This window comes from Rhinatrema bivittatum, chromosome 3, assembly GCF_901001135.1.
Source record: "Rhinatrema bivittatum chromosome 3, aRhiBiv1.1, whole genome shotgun sequence".
NCBI classification, from domain to species: domain Eukaryota; kingdom Metazoa; phylum Chordata; class Amphibia; order Gymnophiona; family Rhinatrematidae; genus Rhinatrema; species Rhinatrema bivittatum.
In genome coordinates, this window is record NC_042617.1 from 276,605,349 (window position 1) to 276,630,530 (window position 25,182).

Here is a 25,182-nt window from a genome sequence, read left to right on the forward strand (position 1 = left end):
TTTTAATACCACTTTTTCTATTACTTTAGCTATAAATGAAAGATTGGAAATTGGCCGATAGTTATTCAAAACCTCTGGGTCTAGGTTATTCTTTTTAAGAATAGGTTTAATAATAGCCTGTTTGAGTTGATCAGGTAAGATGCAGGGATTTATTAGCTATATCAGCTATATACGGAGCTATTAATCAGATATTTGTTTCAGAGATAGAATGGGAATTGAATCATTTGGATGATTGTCAGGATTAAATTTGTTGATTAATGTTTCAATTTCAAGTGAGAATACATCCTCGAAGCAAGACCAGACTGTATCTTTCGGTATTAATTTGATTTCTTGAGTGGGGGTATTATCGAGTTCAAACTGAATTTTATCTATTTTACTTTTAAAAAATATCGCCAGTTGTTGGCTAAGCTCTTTATTATTCATATTAGTTGTAACTGAAGGATCATTTGTTAACTGTTTAACAATCTGAAAAAGGGTTTTTGGATTATTTGCATAGCCAATGATTTTCTTGCTATAATAGTCTTTTTTTGTTCTATTGATTAAGTTTTTATAGAAAGCTAAATGTTTTCTATAAAATGTTAAAGATTCTGATGTTTGTTTCTTCTCCATATTCTTTCTTTTTTGCGTAGCTTGATTTTAGCTTCTTTTAACTCATTATTGAACCAAGCATTAGATTTTTTATTTTTATTTGAAATAACCTTAGTTTTTTCCGGGTTAATCTTATTAGCAGTTTCAGTAGTAATTTTAATCCATTCTTCAAGGGCATTCTTACAGTCTAAATTATTACTTCTAGCTAGTTGAATCTCTAATTCTTTCTGTAGGTCATCTATGATAAATGGAGGGCGAAAAGAGAAAGTTTTCTCTTCTGTAGTTTTGGTCTTAATTTTATTCTCAAATATAACATCTGCTTGTAATAATGAATGGTCAGACCAAGGTACCTTTTGGTATTTTATTGTGGAATTATTCACAAAGGCTTGATTTGAAAAGATCATATCTAACATATGACCTGCTTTGTGAGTCAGTTGATTTGTTAGAAGAGAGAAGCCTAGAACATTCATTGCGTCTATTAGAATTTGACAGGTTGTTGAAAGTGGAGTGACATTCATGTGCAAATTAAAATCACCTAAAATGATCACAGGTTTTTAAAAATTTAACTTTGTAGCAAAACATTCAATTAATGGAGAAATATTATGATCTAAAAGTCCCGGTGGACAGTATAACAAACAAATCTGAAATTTAGGGGAATCAAAAAGAGGTACTTCATATTGCTGAGGAAGGCCCACCGCTACTATTTTAAATTACAGGGATTTCTTGATAAGTACAATTCTCCCCCTCTTTTTTCTTTCCTAGGAACAGAAAATATATCATTTATTTATTTATTTATTTTATTTAAAACTTTTTTATACCGAAGATCATGTACAAGTACATAACGCTTCGGTTTACAGAGAACCAACAATTGGAAATTACAGCAAACAATATGAACAAAAATTGGACAATAATTGAACAAGAAAAATCATACTTATTGTCCGCTAATTGATTAATAATGACATTCCCCGTACATACCCGGATCACTCCAAACACCTGGGTTTTGCCTCCCCTCCAGCAGATGGAGACAGAAAAGTTTTTCAAAACAACCCTGGCATATATACCAAGGTGCCATCCATAGTCCCTCAGTCTTACTCTGTCTCCAGCAGATGGCAGAGGTGCAAAACCCACAGTCTCTTCTGATTTAAAAAAAAAAAAAAAAAGTTAAAGTTAGGAATAGTTAGCTAATTAGGGGCTTCTGTTCTTTTAATTGTTTTCAAAAAAAAAAAAAGAAGACAAGAAGAGGAAGAAGGCCTGTCCGTCTCCCAGGGAGTTGGCAGGTCCTGAGGGGACCATCCTCCCTGGTCAAGGCAGCTGCTCAAGAGGGTCGAGGGCCCTGTCTTGGTGAAGTAGCAGCACTGGGGTGATACCGGGGAGCCCGGCTCACTCACCCCAGCAGAAGCAGGAGCCGGAGCTGTCCAGAACCAAGGACAGCATGGGGGGCAGGCTTGCGTTTACAAAAATAAATAAATAAATAATTTAATTTGTGAATCTTTGCCGCGCCGACTCTCCGGTACCCCCCTTCCGACCTGCGTCACCATCTTTTCTTTTTTTTTCCGCGTTGTTTGAGGCGAGTTGTGCCCTTCATTTTTCCGGGCTCAATCACGCCCCGAGGCTTGACTTGCTGCGCATGCGGCTCCTCGCGCAGCCGTCTCTCGCGTGAAGGCCTCTGCGCTCCCTGCTCGCAGGGCGGTGAAGGACCCTCCGTTCCTCCGCGGGAAGACCATATTCGCACTCCGCCGCCAACCACGCGGTCCACGATGGGTCGGCCCGAGTCAGCTGCGCCGTTCCCGATTAGTGCGGGAACGGTGGCCATTTTAGGATCGCTGCAGGCAATAGTGTGGAACGCGGGGGGGGGGGGGGGGGGAGGAGATTTTACCCCCTGCGCAGTCTGAATTTGTGCTTCTGATGCACAAGGCTTTTAAAGCCAAGAAGACTGGGAGACGGCAAGCTGCAGAAAAGCTTTTGTTCCCACTGTCCCACAAGAGGTCCCGACAGTGCTCCGGATCCAAAAGGGAGGCGGAGCCACCTCAGTGTAAAAGAACGGACACGGACTCTTCTCCGCCAGGGACTCCGGATCCTCATTCCCAGCTCATGGGGGGAGCGGACGGAGACCCTGACTCCCAGCCTAATTTAATCCAGGGTGGTCTAGTACTGGAAGGAGATGATCCAAAGGTGGTTCGCCCCTTTAAGAAAGAGGAGTTGAGCCTGCTTATCCCGGTCATTCTGGGGGAGTTAGGTTTGGAAGCTCCGCCGGCGGAGTCGCGGTTGGGGGGCGATGGATCCGGTATTACTGAGTCTCAGGGGTCCCAAGGTTTCTTTCCCTTTTCATTTCTCGGCCACGGACCTTCTCTTTAGGGGGTGGGACACTCCAGATTTGGGGTTGAAAGTCAGTAAGGCAATGGACAAGCTATATCCTCTGCTGGAGGAAGCTTTGGATCTGCTGCGAGTTCCAAAGATGGATGCAGCGGTGTCTGCGGTCACCAAGAGGTCCACTATACCGGTTACGGGAGCGACCGCCCTCAAGGACTTGCAGGACAGAAAGTTGGAATTGCAGCTCAAGAAGGTGTTTGAGGTATCCGCGCAGCAATGTGCAGTAATTTCGCACTGTGTGCGGGTCTTCGCTGGGCCCAGCAACTCCACGCCAGGTCGGACCTCTCTGAGGGGGAGGCTAGCCAGGCAAACCGGCTGGAGGCGGTCATTGCATATAGCGCGGATGCTCTCCACGACCTTGTATGCAAGTCGGCCAGATCGATGGTGTCGGCTGTGTCCGCGCTTCGGCTACTCTGGTTATGGCATTGGGCTGCAGATACTTCGTCTAAGGCTCACCTCTGTTCCCTTCCTTTTAAAGGCAAATTGTTGTTCTGGAAGGAATTGGAGGATATGATACAATCTCTGGGTGAGAACAAGGTTCATAAACTACCGGAGGATAAGCCCCGGTCCAGGGGATCTTTTACAGCTCAGTCTCGGTTCCGTGGTAATTAGAGGCCTCGACCGGCGTGGTCATCAGGGTCCTCCTTTCGTCCCGGTTCCACCAGACATCAGTCGTGGAATCAGTCCTTTCGAGGCCGGCATTTCGGCAGACCAGGTAATCCCCCGTCGGCAGCGGGGACTAAGGCCTCACAATGAGATTCTGCCGGTCCATTCCTCGGTACCCATTGTTCACCATGTGCCAAACGTGGGAGCCAGACTCTCGCTCTTCTTCGAGGAATAGACCAAATTAACATCAGACCAGTGGGTCCGCTTTAGATTTTATACGGCGTCCTCTGGACAAGTTCCTGATCTCTCCCTGCGGATACCGAGAAAAATGGGAGGCGGTTCAAGGAACACTCCAGTGCCTGCTGGCCTTGGGGGCTATAACGCTGGTTCCTTCTGCAGATCAACGCAGGGGACGCTACTCTATTTACTTCATAGTCCCGAAAAAGGAAGGAACGTTCCGCCCAATCTTAGATCTCAAGAGAGTCAACCGATGTCTTTGGGTACCACGTGGTGGCCACACTGCTGAGGTCAAGAAAACTGTCTACTTCCCTGGCTTATGTTAGAGTCTGGAAAGTTTTCGAAGCTTGGTGTTCGGATCGCGAGGTGGATCCTACGAGGGCGTCGGTCTCTGACATCCTAGCTTTCCTGCAAGCCAGTCTTTCTAAAGGTCTTTCCTGTAGTTCTCTCCGTGTACAGATTGTGGCCCTCGGTTGTCTCTGAGGGAAGGTCCAGGGGTTTGCGTTGGCCTTGCACCCGGATGTGGCACGTTTCCTAAGGGGGGCTAAGCACTTACACCCTCCGTTTCACCACCCGTGTCCTTCCTGGAACCTCAATTTGGTACTTTCGTCCTTGTGTGCGCAACCTTTTGAGCCTATAAAGCGGACAACGCTAAAGGATCTTACGCTGAAAGTGGTATTTTTGGTGGTGATTTCTTCGGCACGTCGGGTGTCCGAATTGCAGGCGTTGTCGTGCCGGGAACCCTTCTTGCGGATTTCTGATTCAGGGGTGTCCTTACGAACGGTTCCCTCCTTTCTCCCAAAGGTGGGGTCTTCCTTTCACTTGAATCAATTGATCGAACCTCCCTCCTTCTCCGATGTGGATTGCTCAGATCCGATGGCCAAGGATTTACGGAAGCTGGATGTCCTCAGGGCTCTGCTCCAGTATCTGGAGGTTACGAATCCTTTTCAGGTATCAGACCATCTCTTTATTTTGTGGAATGGTCCACATAAAGGTGAGATGGCCTCCAAGACTACGATAGCTCGTTGGCTGAAGGAGGCCATCAGTTCCGCGTATTTACTGCATGGTAAGACGGTACCGGAGGGGCTTCGCGCTCTTTCTTCGCGTTCCCAGGCCGCTTCTTGGGTGGAATGTCACCAGGTTTCACCCCAGGAGATTTGAAGGCGGCTACTTGGAAATCTTTGCATACTTTTGCAAGGCATTACAGATTGGATGTGCGAGCTTCGGAGGCTGGGGGATTTGGAGAAGGGGTGCTCCGTGCGGACCTCTCCGGCTCCCACCCTCAGTGAGTTGGCTCTGGTACATCCCAGGTGGCTGGACTGATCTGGGTACGTACAGGGAAAGGAAAATTAGTTTCTTACCTGATAATTTTCCTTCCTGTAGTACCACGGATCAGACCAGAGCCCGCCCTATAGCTGTGTGCACTTAAGTAATGGAGAGTCTGCTCGTATAAAGTTTGTTTCTGTTTGCTTATTTACCATGCATTCTCACCTGTTCTATTGGTTCTGCCAGTTCTGTTCCCAGTTGGGGCTTTCAATGAACCTTAAGTTAGTTAGCTGTTGAATTGGGTTTTATTCCATTCTGCTTTGACATTATGTAAGACTGAGGGACTGTGGGTGGCACCTTGGTATATATGCCAGGGTTGTTTTGAAAAACTTCTCTGTCTCCATCTGCTGGAGGGGAGGCAACACCCAGGTGTCTGGACTGATCTGTGGTACTACAGGAACGAAAATTATCAGGTAAGAAACTAATTTTCCTTTATCTGTAGATTTTAATCAGGATTCAGTTATAGCAAAAAAGTACGGATTATAGTCTACCAGTAAATCAGAAACAATTGCAGATTTTTTATTAAGTGCTTGAATGTTAATTAAAAAGAATGATAGAACAAGGTAATCCATTAAAGTAGATTTTAGTGATATAGGCACAAGGTTACTAGAAGGAACTTTTCTTACTGTACTTGAATATGGAGATCTCGTCATTGATCTGGCATATCGGTTGTTAGAGTAAGTCCCATGGTAGAGGCATACTGGAATAAAAGATGGTTCATTAGATGACATGATTCAAAAGATTACAAGAGTCAATATATACACAGAGTCATAAGGGGGTGACACTAAGGGGTGCACAAAGGGGAGAGCCCCTTTGTCGTGCTCCTTAGGCGCGCGATGCCTCTCGAGGCCGCGCTTAAGACCCAAGGGTTGTCCAATTCTTGAGAGCTTGTGTGTTCATTCTGCATGTTCTCAGGCGGCTTCGTGGGTGGAGGCTGAACTAGTTTCTCCGCAAGAGATTTGGAGAGCGGCAATTTGGAAGTGTCCCCCCACATCCAGCCGATAGTGCAAACTTTTGCAAGGCACTATCAGCTGGATGTGGGGGACATGGGTGCCCCATCTTTTGGTGAAAATGTTCTGCAAGCGGGACTCTCCAGGTCCCACCCTGAGTAGGGAGCTTTGGTACATCTGGACTGATCTGTGTACGTACAGGGAAAGGAAAATTGGTTTTTACTTGCTAATTTTCGTTCCTGTAGTACCACAGATCAATCCAGAAACCACCCATTTGGTAGAGAGGGAGAGTCGTCTGTTCAATCTGTTTGTATAATATGAAGTACAAGATTGTTTAAATAAAGTTAATTAGTTGAGAGTTTTTAAAGTTTTGGATAGATTTTTTTGGTTGCATAGGTTTTCTTTTGGCTTGGGTGCAGACTTTTTAAAAAAACCTTTCCAAACCTTGATTGAAATCCTCACCCAACATCACAATCACTTTATAAAAAATGGATTTAAACAAGAAACCACTAACTTATACGTCATCTCCATTACTGTGCTATTAATGTCACTTGCTATACAGTTATACTATGTTGGAATCGTTTCGGCTACCCTGTAAATATGACATTGGAATTGATTTTACTACACTGTAAATATTTTACTGCTCAGTTATCTCCCCCCTTTTTCTTTTCCAGATCCTAGTTATTTATTTCCCTGTTTTATTGTAACTATTTCACTCTCTTAACTATGCTCTTGTTACCGTGGTTTGAGGTATACCAAAATAAATAAATAAATAAATAAATAATACTGAGGAACTGCAGGTGGCACATGTGTTAATTAGTAGTATTAGTAAAACTTTCTCTGTCTGCATATCTCTGAAATGCTCCCTGTTCCACGCACAGGTCCCCAGAAGCAGGCAGAGCTCCGGAGTCTCAATGCGTGGATGAGACGATGGTGCAAGGAAGAGGGATTCAGTTTTGTAAGGAACTGGGGAACCTTTTGGGGAAGGGGGAGTCTCTTCCGAAGGGATGGGTTCCACCTTAACCAGGGTGGAACCAGACTGCTGGCGCTAACCTTTAAAAAGGAGATAGAGCAGCTTTTAAACTAGAACAAAGGGGAAAGCCGACAGTCGCTCAGCAGTTCATGGTTTGGAGGGAAGTATTTTCAAAGGATACTAATGATGCTTTAGAATTAGAGCATCCAGACTGTGAGGTTCCAATAATAAGAAAAGTAGTCCAAGTGCCTGTAACTAAAAACTCACCTGAGCTAAAAAATTCTAACTTATTCCTATCAATTAAAAAGCAGAATGAAAATACAAACAAAAAACAAACTTTGAAATGTTTGTATGCTAATGCCAGAAGTCTAAGAAGTAAGATGGGAGAATTAGAATGTACAGCAGTGAATGATGACATAGACTTAATTGGCATCTCAGAGACATGGTGGAAAGAGGACAACCAATGGGACAGTGCTATACCGGGGTAAAAATTATATCGCAATGAAAGAGAGGAGCACCCGGGAGACGGTGTGGTGCTTTATGTCCGGGATGGCATGGAGTCCAACAGGATAAACATCCTGCATATGACTAAATACAAAATTGAATCTTTATGGGTAGAAATCCCTTGTGTGTTGGGGAAACCTATAGTGATAGGAGTATACTACCGTCTACCTGGTCAAGACGGTGAGAGTGACAGTAAAATGCTAAGAGAAATTAGGGAAGCTAACCAAATTGGTAGTGCGGTAATAATGGGAAATTTCAGTTACCCAATATTGACTGGGTAAATGTATCATCGGTACATGCTAGAGAGATAAAGTTCCTGGATGGAATAAATGACAGTTTTATGGAGGAACCGACAAGAGAGGGAGCAATTTTAGATCTAATTCTCAGTGGAGGTCAGGATTTGGTGAGAGAGGTTACAGTGGTGGGGCCGCTTGGCAATAGTGATCATAATATGATCAAATTTGAATTAATGGCTGGAAGGGAGACAGTAAGTAAATCCACAGCTCTTGTGCTAAACTTTCAAAAGGGAAACTTGATAAAATGAGAAAAATTGTTAGAAAAAAACTGAAAGGAGCAGCTACAAAAGTAAAAAGTGTGCAAGAGGCGTAGTCATTGTTAAAAAAAATACCATCCAAGAAGCACAGTCCAGATGTATTCCACACATTAAGAAAGATGGAAAGAAGGCAAAACGATTACCAGCATGGTTAAAAGGGGAGGTGAAAGAAGCTATTTTAGCCCAAAGATCTTCATTCAAAAATTGGAAGAAGGATCCAACAGAAGAAAATAGGATAATGCATAAACGTTGGCAAGTTAAATGTAAGACATTGATAAGCAGGCTAAGAGAGAATTTGAAAAGAAGTTGGCCATAGAGGCAAAAACCCACAGTAAAAACTTTTTAAAATCTATCCAAAGCAGAAAGCCTGTGAGGGAGTCAGTTGGACCGTTAGATGATCGAGGGGTTAAAGGGCCAATTAGAGACGATAAGGCCATCGTGGAAATATTAAATGATTTTTTTGCTTCAGTGTTTACTGAAGAGGATGTTGGGGAGATACCTGTATTGGAGAAAGTTTTCATGGGTAATGATTCAGATGGATGAACCTAATGACGGTGAAGATAGAAAATGTAGTAGGCCTGATTGACAAACTGAAGAGTAGTAAATCACCTGGACTGGATGGTATATACCCCAGAGTTCTGAAGGAACTAAAAAATGAAATTTCAGACCTATTAGTAAAAATTTGTAACCTATCATTAAAATCATCCATTGTACCTGAAGACTGGAGCATGGCTAATGTAACCCCAATATTTAAAAAGGGCTCCAGGGGCGATCTGGGAAACTACAGACTGGTTAGCCTGACTTCAGTGCCAGGAAAAATAGTGGAAAGTGTTCTAAATATCAAATCACAGAACATATAGAAAGACATGGTTTAATGGAACAAAGTCAGCATGGCTTTACCCTAGGCAAGTCTTGCCTCACAAATCTGCTTCACTTTTTTGAAGGAGTTAATAAACATATGGATAAAGGTGAACCAGTAGATGTGGTATATTTGGATTTTCAGAAGGCGTTTGACAAAGTTCCTCATGAGAGGCTTCTAGGAAAAGTAAAGAGTCATGGGATAGGTGGCGATGTCCTTTCGTGGATTACAAACTGGCTAAAAGACAGGAAACAGAGAGTAGGATTAAATGGGCAATTTTCTCAGTGGAAGGGAGTGGGCAGTGGAGTGCCTCAGGGATCTGTATTGGGACCTGTACTTTTCAATATATTTATAAATGATCTGGAAAGAAATACGACGAGTGAGGTAATCAGATTTGCAGATAATACAAAACTGTTCAGAGTAGTTAAATCACAAGCAGATTGTGATAAATTGCAAGAAGACCTTCTGAGACTGGAAAATTGGGCATCCAAATGGCAGATGTAATTTAATGTGGATAAGTGCAAGGTGATGCATATAGGGAAAAATAACCCATGCTATAGTTACACAATGTTGGGTTCCATATTAGGAGCTACCACCCAAGAAAGAGATCTGGGCATCATAGTGAATAACACATTGAAATCATCGGTTCAGTGTGCTGCAGAAGTCAAGAAAGCAACAAAATGTTGGGAATACTTAGAAAGGGAATAGTGAATAAAACGGAAAATGTCATAATGCATCTGTATCGCTCCATGGTGAGACCGCACCTTGATTACTGTGTATAATTCTGGTCGCCGCATCTCAAAAAAGATATAGTTGCGATGGAGAAGGTACAGAGAAGGGCGACCAAAATGATAAAGGGAATGGAACAGCTCCCCTATGAGGAAAGACTAAAGAGGTTAGGACTTTTCAGCTTGGAGAAGAGACGGCTGAGGGGGGGGATATGATAGAGCTGTTTAAAATCATGAGAGGTCTAGAACGGGTTAATGTGAAACAGTTATTTACTCTTTCGGATAATAGAAAGACTAGGGGGCACTCCATGAAGTTAGCATGTGGCACATTTAAAACTAATCGGAGAAAGTTCTTTTTCACTCAGCGCACAATTAAATTCTGGAATTTGTTGCCAGAGGATGTGTAGCTGTGTTTAAAAATGGATTGGATAAGTTTTTGGAGAAGTTCATTACCTGTTATTAATTAAGTTGACTTAGAAAATAGCCACTGATATTACTAGCAACGGTAACATGGAATAGACTTTGTGTTTGGGTACTTGCCAGGTTCTTATGGCCTGGATTGGCCACTGTTGGAAACAGGATGCTGGTCTTGATGGACCCTTGGTCTGACCCAATATGGCATGTTCTTATGTTCTTATCTGCTGGAAGGGAGGCAAAACCCGGGAGTCTGCACTGATCTGTGGTACTAGAGGAATGAAAATTAGCAGGTAAGAACCAATTTTCCTTTTAACAATGTACTTATATACAAATACATTTAATCACCTGAGACTTGAATTACATAATACCTTAAACTTATATATGATATATCATTCCCTAAAAACATCGCAATTCACACTCATACATAAAAATCACATACACACATTCAAATCTGACTTCGTCTCCCATCTGCTAGCAGAAGAGCACAATACCCACTGGTCCTGAGAGTCCATCTGTCTTCACTAAGGAAAACGAAATTATTTGGTAAGTAATTTTTCCATTAAATCTCTGGGGGAGAACAGTGTCCATAAACTGCTGGAGAATAAGCCCAAGGCGAGGGGCTCCTTTCCCCATCGCTCTCGATTCCAAGGAAATCAGAAGTTTCGGGCCTGCAGATCAGCTCCTCTTCTCGACAGGACTCGGGCAGGCAGCATTCTAGGAACCAGCCTTTTTGGGGCCGGCGACTTGGCAAAGACGGAGCTGCCCAGGGTGTGGGAGGGGTCAAGTCCTCCCAATGAGGTGATGCCGGTTCACTCCTCCATTCTGGTAATAGGAGGCAGGTTGTCTCTTTTTCTCCAGGAGTGGGCCAAATTAACTTCGGACCAGTGGGTCCTCAATATCATAAAACATGACTATGCTTTAGATTTTCCTGTGCTCTTACGAACACATACGTCTAGCTATGCGGGACACTGTGAGGACACTGTGAGGCGTCTCAGGGAGTTAGGCACCATCATGCCAGTGCCCCCAGAAGAACAAAGAAGAGGCCGCAATTCCATTTACTTTGTAGTGCCAAAGAAGGAAGGCATGTTCCAACCCATCCTCAACTTGAAGAAAGTCAACCGGTCTCTCCGGGTGCCTCGCTTCTGAATGGAAACTCTTTGGTCGGTGATTGCGTCGGTCCACAAGGGGGAGTTCCTAGCTATGCTGGACCTGACCGAGGTGTACTTGCACATAGCCATCCATCCCGACCACCAGAAGTTCCTGAGGTTCGCAATTCTAGGCGATCATTTTAAATTCTGCGCTCTGCCTTTCGGGCTTGCGACAGCACCTAGGTTATTCACCAAGGTGATGGTTGTCGTGGCTGCAGCTCTCCGGAAAGAGGATTTTTTGGTTCATCCTTACTTGGATGACTGGCTGATTCAAGCGAAGTTGGAGGCCCTCTGTCAGATGGCAGTGCAGCGAGTACTGCAGCTCTTGAGGTCGTTGGGTTGGATAATCAATCTGGCCAAGAGTCATCTGGTTCCCTCCCAGTCCTTGGAGTTTTTGAGGGCTCTGTTCGACACATGGTTGGGCAAGATTTCCCTCACCGAGGAGCAGATCCCCAAGCTGCAGGCTCAAGTGCGTGTGTTGTTGACCAAGCATCGTCCCAGGGTCTGGGATTATTTGCAGGTTCTCGGTTCGATGGCTTCCACTCTCAAACTAGTCCCGTGGGCCTTTGCTCATATGAGACCTCTTCAGTCAGCATTACTCTCCCCTTGGTATCCGGTTTCCGAACATTTTCAGCTTCCACTTCCTCTTACGGAATCTGCGCGTTCCAGCCTTGTTTGGTGGCTCTTCCCAGACAACTTGCGCCAGGGTGTAGCCCTGGAAAGCCCCTCACCACTGAAGCCAGCCTCTCCGGTTGGGGAGAGGTTTGTCAGGGGAGAGCAGTGCAGGGCCAGAGGTCAGTGAGGGAGTCCTTGTGGTCGATCAACCCATTAGAAACCAGGGCTGTTTGATTGGCTCTGCAGGCCCTACTTCCTTTGGTGTGGGGGAGATCGGTCAGAATTATGTCAGACAGTGTAACAGCAGTAGCCTACATAAATCGCCAAGGGGGAACCAAGAGTCGACTAGTGGCATTGGAAGCCTGGGAGTTGATCAGCTGGGCGGAGCGGCACCTGGACAACAGGATAGCAGCCTCTCATATTGCCGGTGTAGCAAAGTTCAAGCCGATTTCCTCAGCCGCCACCAACTGGATCCCGGGGAGTGGGAGCTCTCCGACGATGCCTTTTGCCTCATATGCGACACGTGGACCAGGCCGAGCATGGTCTTGATGGCGATGTTCCCCATGCCAAAGCCCCGTGGTTCTTCAGTTGATGCTGGGAACCAGGAGCAGAGGGAATAGATGCTCTAGTCCTTCCCTGGCCGAGGGACGTCCTGTTGTATGTGTTTCCGCCTTGGCTGTTTGGTCGACAAGGTCGTCGCGTAGAAGCTCATCCGGGTGAAGTGGTTCTGGTAGTGCCGGAATGGCTACGGTGTCCGTGGTTTTCTGATCTGGTCAACCTACTGGTGAACGGCCCTCTGAGGTTTCGCCTGTTGCCAAATCTCCTGCACCAGGGGTCCGTTTTGTTTGGAAGGGGCAGATCACTTTTGTCTAGCAGCATGGCTTTTGAGAGGAGGCGGTTGAAGAATAAGGGTTATTCGGATGAGTGATTACTATCCTTTTACAATCTCGAAAAACCTCTACCTCCTTGGCTTACGTCAGGGTATGGGGGTTTTTGAGTCCTGGTGCATGGACCACAAGGTAGAGCCTACCCGGGCCCCGATTGGGGATGTTTTAGCCTTCTTACAAGCGGGCCTGGCTAAGGGTTTGTCCTTTAGTTCCCTAAGGGTCCAGGTAGTGGCTTTAGGTTCTTTCCGTGGAAAAGTACGGGGAGTTGCTTTGGCAGCGCATCCGGACGTGGTGCGTTTTCTGTGGGGGGCAAAACATTTGTGCCCTTCGGTCCAAAGTCCTTGTCCTTTGTGGAGCTTGAATTTGGTACTCAGAGCCCTGTGTCATTGCCTTTTGAGCCTTTAAAGCGGGTGACATTAAAGGATCTCTTACCTTGAAGGTTATTTTCCTCGTAGCTATTTCTACAGCTCGGCGGGTGTCGGAACTTCAGGCCCTGTCTCGTACGGAGCCCTTCTTAAGGATTACGGATACCTGAGTCTCCTTGAGGACAGTCCCCTCCTTTCTTCCAAAGGTGGTATCCTCTTTTCATTTGAATCAGTTGGTGGAACTCCCTTCCTTTACTGACTTCGACCCTTCTAATCCTTGCAAAAAGGGGTCAGTAAGTAAATCCAGGGCTCTAGTGCAGTAGCTCAGTATTAATCTGTACCCAAGCCAAAAACATTGGGGCAGATTTTAAAACCTGCGCGCTGGCGCAGATTTGTTCGCGCAACCTGGCGCGAACAAATCTACGCCCGATTTTATAACATGCGCGTGCAACTGCGGGCATGTTATAAAATCCAGGGTCGACGCGCGCAAGGGGGTGCACAATTGTGCAACTTGCGCACACAGAGCCGCGCAGCCTGCCTCCATTCCCTCCAAGACCGCTCCAAAATCAGAGCGGCCTCAGAGGGAACTTTCCTTCCGCCCCCCCCCCCTCACCTTCCCCTCCCTTCCCTTATCTAACCCACCCCCCGAGCCCTACCTAGAACTCCCCCCTTACCTTTGTTGAAGAAGTTACACGCGCCGGCCAGCCGCCAGCCCACGATCCCGGGCACAGCGGCAAATGGCCGCTGTGCCTGGAAGCTTAGGCCCAGCCCTGGGCGCGCCCCGGACAGCCCAGCCCCGCCCCTTTTTGCAAGCCCCGGGACATACGCGTGTCCCGGGGCTTGTGCGCGCCGCCGAGCCTATGCAAGATGTACCAAAGCTTCCTAGTCCCGCTCGCAAGACACTTTCACCAAAGGACCGGGAGCTAGTTTGATCTCCCAAATCCAATTGGTAATGCCTCGCAAATGTTTGCAGCGATTTCCAAGTTGCCGCTCTGCAAATCTCCTGTGGAGACACCAGCTGAGCCTCCGCCCATGAAGTTGCCTGAGCTTGAATTGAGTGGGCCCGTAAACCCTGACGGCACTTAATAATATACGCTGACCCAATAGCCTCCTTAAGCCACCTTGCAATGGTTGTTTTGGAGGCATGGGTACCTTTCTTTGGTCTGCTCCATAAAACGAAAAGATGATCAGACCTTCTGAAATCATTAGTAACTTGAGATACTGAAGCAAGGCCCTGCGGACATCCAATAACCTAAGCTCTTGAGCATACGGCACAGAAGCATCCAATTCTGGGAAAGCTGGAAGCTCGACCACCTGATTAACATGAAAATCAGAGACTACCTTCGGAACAAAAGAAGGAACTGTATGCAACGAGACTCTTGAATCCCATAATTGAAGGAAAGGGTCCCTGCACGACAATGCCTGCAACTCCGAAATCCTCCTGGCGGAACAGATGGCCACTAAGAAAATGACCTTGAGAGTCAAGTCTTTATGAGTCGCTCTCCGAATCGGCTCAAAGGGAGCATCACACAACACTCGCAGAACTAGATTAAGGTTCCAGGGGGGATAGATCTTTCGCAATGGAGGACGCAAATTCTTAACTCCCCGAAGGAACCTCCGCACATCCGGATGGGAAGATAAGGTGTAACCTTCAACCCTTCCCTGCAAGCAGGTCAGGGCCGCTACCTGTACCTTAAGAGAGTTAAAAGCAAGGCCATTTGCTAAACCTTCTTGTAGGAAAGACAAAACGTGGGATATTGAGGCCCGAACCGCCTGTGTCCCTTTGTCTGTACACCAAGCCTCAAAACATACAAGAGGGAAGTAGACTTCCGCCTAGCCTGCAAAAGCGTGGAGATCACCGGCTCTGGCTATCCTCTCTGCCTCAAACGCCGCCTCTCAATGCCACTAGACAAAATCGATTTGCCTGGACGGAAAATATGGGTCCCTGAAGGAGAAGACCCAGAAGATGACTGAGGCGCAGCAGACTGTCCACTGCTAGATTGACGAGATCTGCGAACCACGGGTGATGTGGCCACTCCAGGGCTACCAGTACCACATTCCCCGGATGCTTTTCTATGCGACGCAATACCTTGCCCACTAGAGGCCACGGAGGGAAAACATAGAGCAAGATCTCCCAAGGCCAGGGTATCACTAAAGCATCGACCCCCCTCACCCTGTACTCCCTCCTGCGACTGAAAAACTGAGGTGCTTTCGCATTGAGCCGAGTTGCCATCAGATCGATATGAAGACAACCACACTGCTTCTGGATGAGCTGCATTGCTGAATCTGCCATTTCCCACTTGCCTGGATCTAAGCTCTTGCGACTGAGAAAATCGGCCTGGATGTTGTCGACGCCTGCAATATGAGGCGCAGCTAACTGAAGCAAGTACTGTTCCACCCAGAGAAACAGTTCTTGAGCCTCTAGAGCTACCCCCTGATTCTTGGTGCTGCCCTGATGATTGATGTAAGCTACCGTTGTTGCATTGTCTGACAGAACCCTGACTGAGCGACCCTGAGCAAGAGGAAGGAAAGACTGGAGTGCCAGCCGTACTGCACTGGTCTCCAACCAATTGATAGGCCAAGAGACTTCTTCTGAAGACCAAGTGCCCTGGGCTGACTGCCGCTCACAGAACGCCCCCAACCAGAGAGACTGGCATCAGTAGTAAGAACCACCCAATCCAGAACTTCAAGATTGACACCATGCTGCAGATTGGAGGACTGTAGCCACCACGAGAGGCTGCTCCTTGCTGATGCATCCAGCAAGACCGATTGATGAAAGGTCTGTGACAGAGAATTCCATCTCTCCAACAGTACCCTCTGAAGTGGGCGCATATGGACGAAGGCCCACAGCACTAATTCCAGCGTGGAGGCCATTGATTCTAGAACCTGTAGAAAATCCCAGGCTCAGGGTACCCTCAATGCCAACAAATGGTGAACTTGGGACTGTAACTTGTTCATTCTCTCCTCCATGAGAAACACCTTGCCCTGCCTGGTGTCAAACCGAGCCCCGAGGTAGTCGAGTGTCTGAGATGGCTCCAAACGACTCTTCTCCCAATTGACCACCCAGCCGAGAGACTCTAGCAGATGAATAACTTTTCGCACTGATGATCAGCACCCATCTAATGATTTCTCCCGAATCATCCAATCGTCGAGATAAGGGAGCACCAGTACTTCTTCGCGTCAAAGGGCTGCTGCCACCACCACCATAACCTTGGTGATTGTGTGGGGAGCCGTGGCCAGCCCAAAAGGGAGAGCCCGCAACTGGAAATGTTGACCCAGCATTGCAAACCTCAGAAAGCGCTGGTGATCTTTGCAAATGGGGACATGAAGATACGCCTCCGTCAGATCCAGGGAAGCCAGGAACTCCTGAGAGTGCACCGGCGCATTGACTGAGCGTAAAGTCTCCATGTGAAACCGTGGGACCTTCAACGCCGCATTTACTCGCTTGAGATCCAGAATGGGTCAAAAGGTGCCCTTTTTCTTTGGCACCACAAAGTAGATGGAGTACCGACCCATGCCCAATTCATGCGGAGGGACTGGGATTACTGCCTCCAAGTTGCTCAACATGCGCAGTCTCCTGAACTATGCGGGTTTTCAAAGAAGAACAGATCAGGAACGGGACGAGCAAACTCTAACGCGTAGCCTTCCCTTATCGCCGTGAGGACCCACTGATCCTGCGTAACCTTGGTCCACTCCCCGTAAAAACTTGCCAGACGGCCCCCTATATAGGGAACGGCGGAGTGAACCGGCTTCGCTTCATTGGGAGGCCTTGGCCCCTGTAGCTCCCCCACCAGTGAGAGCCTGGAAAGGCCTTTAGCTGCACCGAAAGGACTGACCCCAAGCCGGGGCTCTAGGTTGAAAAGGCTTCTGTGACATTGCGGGACCTTTAGAAGGACGAGATCTTCTACCATCCCTCGGGAATGAAAGGCCTGCCGATTCTGAGGCTTGTCCTCTGGCAACTTATGCAAATTCGTCTCACTCAACTGCTTTATCAGCCGCTCCAACTCATCCCCAAACAAGAGGCGACCCTTGAAGGGTAACAAACCCAACTTGGCTTTAGAAGACACATCCGTGGACCAATGACAGAGCCATAGCAAGCGCCTGGCCACTACTGTGGAACCCATAATCTGAGATAATGAACACACCAAATTATAAAGGCCATCTGCTGCATATGCGACCAATGCCTCCACGCGATCCGCATCAGACGCTTCAGCCCCTGGTTCCGTTTGTCTGCCTGAAAACGCTGAACCCAGCGGAGACATGCCCTTTGCATAAAGCTGGAGCAAATGGCGGCCCGCAGCCCCAAGGCTGCCCCCTCAAAAATCCGTTTAAGATGAAGCTCCAACATCCTTAAGGCTGCAGCGCCCACCACCGGAATAGTGGTCTTTTTTGTGACCGCAGAAACCGCTGCATCCACCTGCGGAAGCGCAAAAAGCTCCAGTAAGGGATATAGTTTCGACATCGCTCTACCAACCCCGAATACGGGGAATTCCACTCACGCTCCACCAACTGTCGAACAGACCTATGATAGGGAAAAGCAGAAGGAGGAGCCCTGAGACTATCGAGGACTGGATCCGCCCCCATCTATCTCCGGAACCTCCTGAGGAGCTTTTAACCCTAGCTCCTCGAGAACCTGAGGGAGCAGAGGCTCCAACTCCTTCCTCCGGAACAAGCGGAGAATCTTGGGGTCATCCCCCTCCGGAACCAAAGGGGCCCCCATGCCATCTCCGAGATCAATGTCCAGTGACCCCGGATCCTCGACCAGCACCGCTGCCGCCGAACCTCTTGGAGGGTCCAAACTCCCTAATTCCTCCTCCAGCCCTCCCGGGCGCAACGAACACGGAACCCCCGAGGGACTGAATTCTCTCGACCGATTGGGCCCCACCCCCAAAGACGGAAGGCGTGGACCCCAAGCTGTCTGAGGGAACTGAGGGGTACCCATATTCTCCTGCTGACCCCGAGCTGTCTGAGGGGCACCCATACCCTCCTGTTGAGCCAGATAAGCCTGGTGAAGCAGGAGGATAAAACCTGGGGAAAAGGTTTGCACAGCCGCAGGCAAGGTAGGGACCTGCTCTTCCCCAGGCCCCAGCAGCAAATTCTCCTGCCTATTTTCCCCCACTGAAACTCCCTGCCCTTGTAAGGGACACGGGTGGACCGGGGAGAGCCGCAGAGGGAGGTCACCCTCCTCCTCCAAAGATGGCGACGCGCACGAGTCAGAGGACAAAATGGCCGTCGCTCTTGCCATGCGGTGGCCGGCAGACCCGGCACTCTCGGCGGCATCAAAATTGGACCTGACCGCGACTGACGCGTGCCTCTGCATCCTCCTCTGTTTCAGAGGCATTGGGAGGAGGGAGGGCCCTTCCCCTCCCGAAACGCATGCCGAACAGAGACTTGCCCTGCCAAGAAGCGCCGGGACCGCACTGCACGCGTGGCAAGCCGAGCCGTGAACCATTCCCCCTGGGACCGAAGAAAAACAAAAATAGCCGAAAGAAAAAAACTGGCCCGAAAACGGCAAATGGAGGGGGGGAGGAGGAGAAGCCCGCCCCAGCTGTTCCTGTGCTTCTTCTTTTCTTTTCTTTTTTTAAACAATAGCTTTACAAAAAATAACACGGGAGTCCCTCTCCTAAGGCTGAAGGGAGCTGTCCAGCTCCGTTCAGCCACAGGCAAGCAAGGAGAGAAACAAAAAAACCCCTGAAGAAGAAAAAAGGAGCAGAAAGCCACCAGAACAGCCTCGTGAGGGGAAGGGATCCGGACCACCAGATTTACACCCCACGGATCAACTTGGAGTGAGCACTGACCGTCAGCTCATCCACCTCAACTGAGCAGGGAAAGGTTCCTCACAGGAACCTAACCCCTGGGAGGGAGGCTCACCCAAAAAAAGTAAAAAAGAGACTGCAGGTTTATGCACCAACCACCATCTGCTGGAGACAGAGAAATACTGAGCTACTGCAGGTGGCGCCAGGGCTTATCAAGCAGTGTCAGCGAGGCTTTTCTCTGTCTCTGGACTGATCTGGGTATGTACAGGGGATGTGTATTACATAACTGTTTTGATGAGGAATGTACTGAATTCAGCAGGTGACATAAGGTTATTATATGAAAACATGTTTGTTGTCATGAGTCTGAGGCAGGAATTTTGTGCCTGCTTAAGGCTCTCCTTTATTGTAGTTTAATGTGTCATTTTCAGTAAACAAATTTGAACATAAAATCAAGGGAGGATACTACCTAAACCGTTATCTCAGTTCCTCTTAATTCCGTCCTCTGCACAGTCTATGTGCTATCCGTTAAACTATGGAAGAGTGACCTTGTTTTACTTAGGTGCTAGCCATGTGCAAAATTATCGGGCTTTTATTTTAGGTCTTACCCTTTTAAGAACACTAGTCCAGTTCAACAGCAAACCCTATCGCAATAGATCGCTCAGTTTACAGCTCATTTTTTTTTATATATTAGTTTGTCAGGCTCATCCACCAGGTATTAAGGCTTATCCCAGTTGGACAGTTTTCGCCTCACTGTTCGTGGGTGCAGTGGCTGGAGCTCTCCTGAAAGATGGGAAGCAGTAGTACTGTTATTGTTCAGGTGTTGTGGGCTGTGCCATACCCAGCCAGCAGCTCGTTGACCCGGAAGTAAACCCTTCCTTCTAACACACCTGTTTTAAGTGTTAACCAGCCGAGAGTTCTCTGCTGGCACAATGTTCATCCTAACTTGTAGGGCTGGGTCTGACCAAGGCTGTTCTGGAGTTTATTGAGCTGCTGGGATCTCATTTTTTCAATTGCCCGGTAAGGAAAGCCTGCTTGGCTGGTTTGCTTGTTTGTTTCCCTCCTGAAGAAAGTGTCAGGAACCCATGTTATGTTGTGAACTTTATTTCTTATTAAACCTGTTGATAAAGCAACCCTTGGAGTTTGTTGCCTGAATCAGACCCTGACACTTACGTACCAGCCGCTGCTGTTTTCGACAATCAGGAACAAACAATAGCTTCAGTCAGTGTTTCTGATGAACAAAACCAAAAAAACAAGAGGGGAGGTTGTAGGTATGAAGAAATCAAATGATACATTTACACACACTCTTTATCTTTATTTGTATTTGTATACCACCATGTACCATAGCCCAGGGAAGTTCAGAAAGGAAAACATACATAATATAATAAAAACATACTTAATAAATATAAAAGAACTGGAGACAATCTGGTATTATCAATTAAAAGAGATCATAACATAATGCTATGAGTCAGTTAAAAAGCCAGCTCAAATAAATTAGTTTTTAACATTGCTTTAAAAGTTTTTGTACAAGTGGCGAGGTGCAAAATCTGTGGAAGAGAATTCCACAACTTGGAGATTAGGGAGTCCCCAGTTGTATGGTTGTGTTGTCTGGCTTGTCCATAAAGAGAGAAAAGTTGCTTACCTGTAACCGGTGTTCTCTGTGGACAGCAGGACAAAGAGCCACACAATCCCTCCCTCCTCCCCAGAAAGTGGGTGCAAGCTGGGCATTAGACTGAGGGTCACGCAGCGGCGTTCACACGGGAAGGGGCCTTGTATGCTATGTGTGGGTGTTTGTCCTGCTGTCCATAGAGAACACCTGTTGCAGGTAAGCAACTTTTCTTTCAATCTGCACTCTGAGTAGAGCAAGCATCCCCAAGCTTCAGCTTGAACTACAGTGTAAAGGTCAAACACCACCTGCAGGCCAGCTCAAAGGAAATGAGCTCTCTGGGGGGAAAAAAAAACAAGACAACGCAGTGCATATAAAACGCCTGTTTGTTGCCACACCATCACTTACACAGAGTGTCTGCCAAGTGCTAACACATGAACACGCTGAAACTGAGCATGAAAAACTTTCTCTTTGCTAAAATGTTCTGTTCTTTTAACCATGCAGTTACCTCGCCTACCGTAATTTCATGATTGACACGTATCGGCTGAACCCACAGGAATATCTGACCTCTACAGCATGCCGTCGCAACCTGGCTGGAGATGTCTGCGCTATCATGAGGTGTGCGGCCAAGCAGGGAAGGAATTACCCAGCCTCGGTCTCTGTTTCTGCTCTGCATGGTCTCAGTACTGGAATAGCAAAGGGGAGCTACAGGCAGGGCTGAGGTGCATTGACAGAGCTTTGAATGAGGGTCTCGGTACTGGAATAGTAGGGGGGGTGCTCCAGGGCAGAAGTGAGGTGCATCAGTGCAGCTGTTGGGAGAGGGTGACTTTCAGTACTTGAATAGCAGGAGTTATACAGGGCAGGATCGAGGTACATTATGGCTCGCAAAACTTTTCTGGTGTAGTTTTGTTTATTGATTCTTAGTGTAGATTTCCCGTTTTGCTTCTCCCTCCCTCTCAGGGTCCATGCGTTTCTGGAGCAGTGGGGGCTCATCAATTATCAGGTAGATGCTGAAAGCCGACCAACTCCTATGGGACCCCCACCGACCTCCCACTTCCATGTCTTGGCCGACACTCCCTCTGGACTGGTACCACTACAGCCCAAAACCCCTCAGGTAAGTCTGGCTGTCTCTGCTGTAGCAGTTAAACATTGCAAGGGACTTGGGTATTTGATGCCGGTGGTCGGTGATCCCAAGAAATCTGGAAGTGAATGAAGTTTCTGCTCTCCAGCCATGTGGCGCTGTGTGTCATGGACTTCATCTTTGACCTTGGTGCTGCTGGAGATGGATAGATACTACATTAATGCCACTGGATCAAGTGATACATGTTGAAAACATAAACCAGTGTTGAAATAAGTATCTGGAAGTGAAGCCCACAAATGGACCATATACTCAGAAGGCTGGTCAACAGAAAAACCTTGGGATCCCAAGAAATCATCAGAGATAACATGGGATTGGTATTCACAGCTGGCCGTGTAAGTAACTTAGCCAGTAGGAACTTATGTGGCTAAGCGACAAACTAGAGGAAACTAGAGGAAAAACTAACAGATTTTGACTACAACAACTGCAGTTCTGCTACAGCAACATGGTTAGTTTCAACCAAAAAAATAGCTGATGAAATAAATCCCATCAAATCAATACGTAAAAAAGAAGCTATACATAATAATCCCTGGCATAACGAAAAAGTAAAAGATGCAAAAAGGACTCTCGGATCAATGGAAAAAAGATGGAAAAAAACCCACAAAACAACTGATACCCTAACCAAATACAGAAAACATCTAGCTTTCTACAAACAACTAATCCTTAATTTTAAGAAAGAATACTACAGCAATAAAATAGAAAAATTTATTAACAATCCAAGAACCTTATTCTCAATAGTATCAAATCTCACCAATGACAAAAAGAATCACCACAAAACCTACCAGAATCAAAATGTAATGAAATTGCCAAATTTTTCAGTGACAAAATTATTAACTTAAGAAATAAATTTCCAAACACTAACAATCAAGAAATTAAAATGCAAAAAAGAGACGTGAACCAATGGTCGTCATTTATTGAGATATTCGAGATGGAAGTGGAAGACATGCTAAAAAACATAAACCCGGCTCCACACAAAATTGACTCAATACCAACATTTGAACTTAAGAAAATAGCTAACACAGTCTCCCCTACATTAGCTAAGATCATAAAGGAACTATGCCAGATATACTGAAAGGGGCAATTATAAAACCAATCGTAAAGAAAAAAAACAGTGACCCCCCATGATCCTGAACAACTACCGCCCAGTCTCAAATCTTCCCCTAATAGCTAAACTAATAGCTAAACTAATAGAAAAAACAGTACAGAAACAGCTAGCCGAACACCTAGATAACAATAACATACTGTATCCGTCACAACATGGATTTTGAAAGCACTACAGCACCGAGACACTACTTCTCTCACTAACAGGTAACATTCTAAGAGGTTTCGATAGCGGTAAACATTACATTCTAATAATGCTAGACTTAGCAGCAGCCTTCAACACAGTAAACCATAAAATACTACTAAAAATACTAGAAGAAATCGGATTACACAGCAAAACAATAAAATGGTTCAGTTCATATCTAAATAATAGGTTCTTTCAAGTTCAGATCAACAACGTATTATCTGAAAAAGTCAATCTCAAAACAGGAGGGATCAGCCCTGTCTGCAATCCTCTTTAACATATACATGCTGCCCCTATGTTATCTGCTAGCAGGTCTAGGAATCATACATTACATCTATGCAGACGATATTCAACTAATTTTACCAGTCGAGGAAACACTAGAGAAAACGTTAACCTTAGCTAACATGTACTTAGACATTATAAAACAACTGCTAAACCAAATGTAACTTGTGATTAATATTGAAAAAACAGAATTTCTACACTTAGAACGGAAAAATATTGAAATCATCCAAACTCCAATAATCCTCAAAGACAACCAGAAAATTGAACTAGCAGAAAAAGTTTGAAACCTTGGAATAGTAATGGACCCAGAAATCAATCTAAAACAACACATATCGCTAAAAGTAAAAGAAGGCTATGGAAAACTCATGGTACTCAGAAAACTAAAACCATTACTAACAATAACTGATTTCAGAACAGTTCTTCAGGCACTAGTTTTCTCCAGCACGGACTACTGTAATGCCCTTTTACTAGGAATCCCGAATACAACATTAAGGCCGCTTCAAATACTTCAAAACACAGCAGCTAGAATACTAACAGGAAAAAGGAGGAGGGACCATATAACTGAAACCCTGGCAGAATTACATTGGCTACCTATTGAACACAGAATTAAATACAAAGCCCTATGTACCATACATAAACTAATACATGATGAAAAATCGGACTGGCTAAACACAGCATTACGAATGCACGTCCCACACAGAAACCTTCAATCGGCAAATAAAGCACTCTTAACCATTCTTTCAGTAAAAACAGCAAGACTAACCCACGTGAGAGAAAGGCCCCACACTTTGGAACACAATGACCCTAGAGATCAGATTGCAAAGAGATCTCAAAACCTTTAAGAAAAGTTTAAAAACATGGCTTTTTAAACAAGCATTTTATAAAGCGACTGGAGAAATGAAAATATACAGGAATAGGCAGAAGAGCACCAACACACAGCATTATTCTAAGAATGTGCATTTTAATAATCTATGAACCCTACCTCACAATAAACGTAATTGTAAACACTATATATATGATTTTTACCCATGAACAGTACCTTACAGGTACACTTGGTCATGACCTACTTCACTAAACAAGTGATTGTCTTGAACGATTTATTGTAACTGAACCTTTTGTGGCACCTGTTAGAATGTACGATAGTATGCACCCACCTACATTAATTTATGTGCCTACTTGTAAACCGTTGCGATGGTATATTACTTAGCGACGTATAGAAAAGATTTTAAATAAAAATAAATAAAATAAGTTACGATGTATAATCAGCAGCATGGTGAAGCTGCTGAGTATACACAGACACACACAAATATATATATATATATATGTATGTGTATGTATTTGTGTATATATATATATGTGTTTGTGTATATTTATGTGTGTTTATGTATATGTATGTGTGTAAATACACATACTTAGCCGGATAAGTCTACCTGGCTAAGTTTAGACCTGCTTTATGGGGTGTCTAAACTTACATGTATGCTTATGTGGTTAACTCCAATTATCAGTATTTAGCAGTATAAGTTATACATCTAATTTGTTCCGCCCCTGATCCATCAAGTACGCGCCTACTTTTTGTGCGTGTAACATTTAGCAGGGACATAGATGGTTAAGTGGCGGCTGCTGAATGTAGGCGCATATTTAGTGGCTGTTACTTAGCTGCATAATTTCCATTTATCTGGCTAAATAAAGTGCTGAATACACTTTCAGTATCAGGCCCAATATCTTATAACCATCCCAGCAATCCATTTCCAAGAATCTGCTACCTGGTAAAACATCCCCATGCTTCCACATTGTCTCCAACAGTCCTCTCCATAGTTGGTATATATGTCGTGCAGTTTATATGTTGTGTTCCTGTACATACCCAGATCAGTCCAGACCACTGGGTTTTGCACTCCCACCAGCAGACGGAGGCAGAGAACAAAACTTTGAGGCACTGCTGTATCAAAGTGTGCCACCTGCAGCTCCTCCGTATTTCTCTGTCTCCAGCAGAAG

At 45.8% G+C, this 25,182-nt stretch overlaps 1 protein-coding gene across 10 annotated transcripts in view; it reads left to right on the plus strand.

The window, feature by feature from the left end:
• Positions 1-25,182, plus strand: part of SMARCC2 (SWI/SNF related, matrix associated, actin dependent regulator of chromatin subfamily c member 2) — a 153,284-nt gene that overhangs the window by 57,160 nt on the left and 70,942 nt on the right. For all 10 annotated transcript variants that reach the window (XM_029594716.1, XM_029594722.1, XM_029594723.1 and 7 more), the window contains 2 exons: positions 20,990-21,103; positions 21,446-21,599. In XM_029594716.1, the coding sequence (XP_029450576.1) occupies positions 20,990-21,103; positions 21,446-21,599 (268 nt within the window). The remainder of the gene's footprint in view (positions 1-20,989; positions 21,104-21,445; positions 21,600-25,182) is intronic.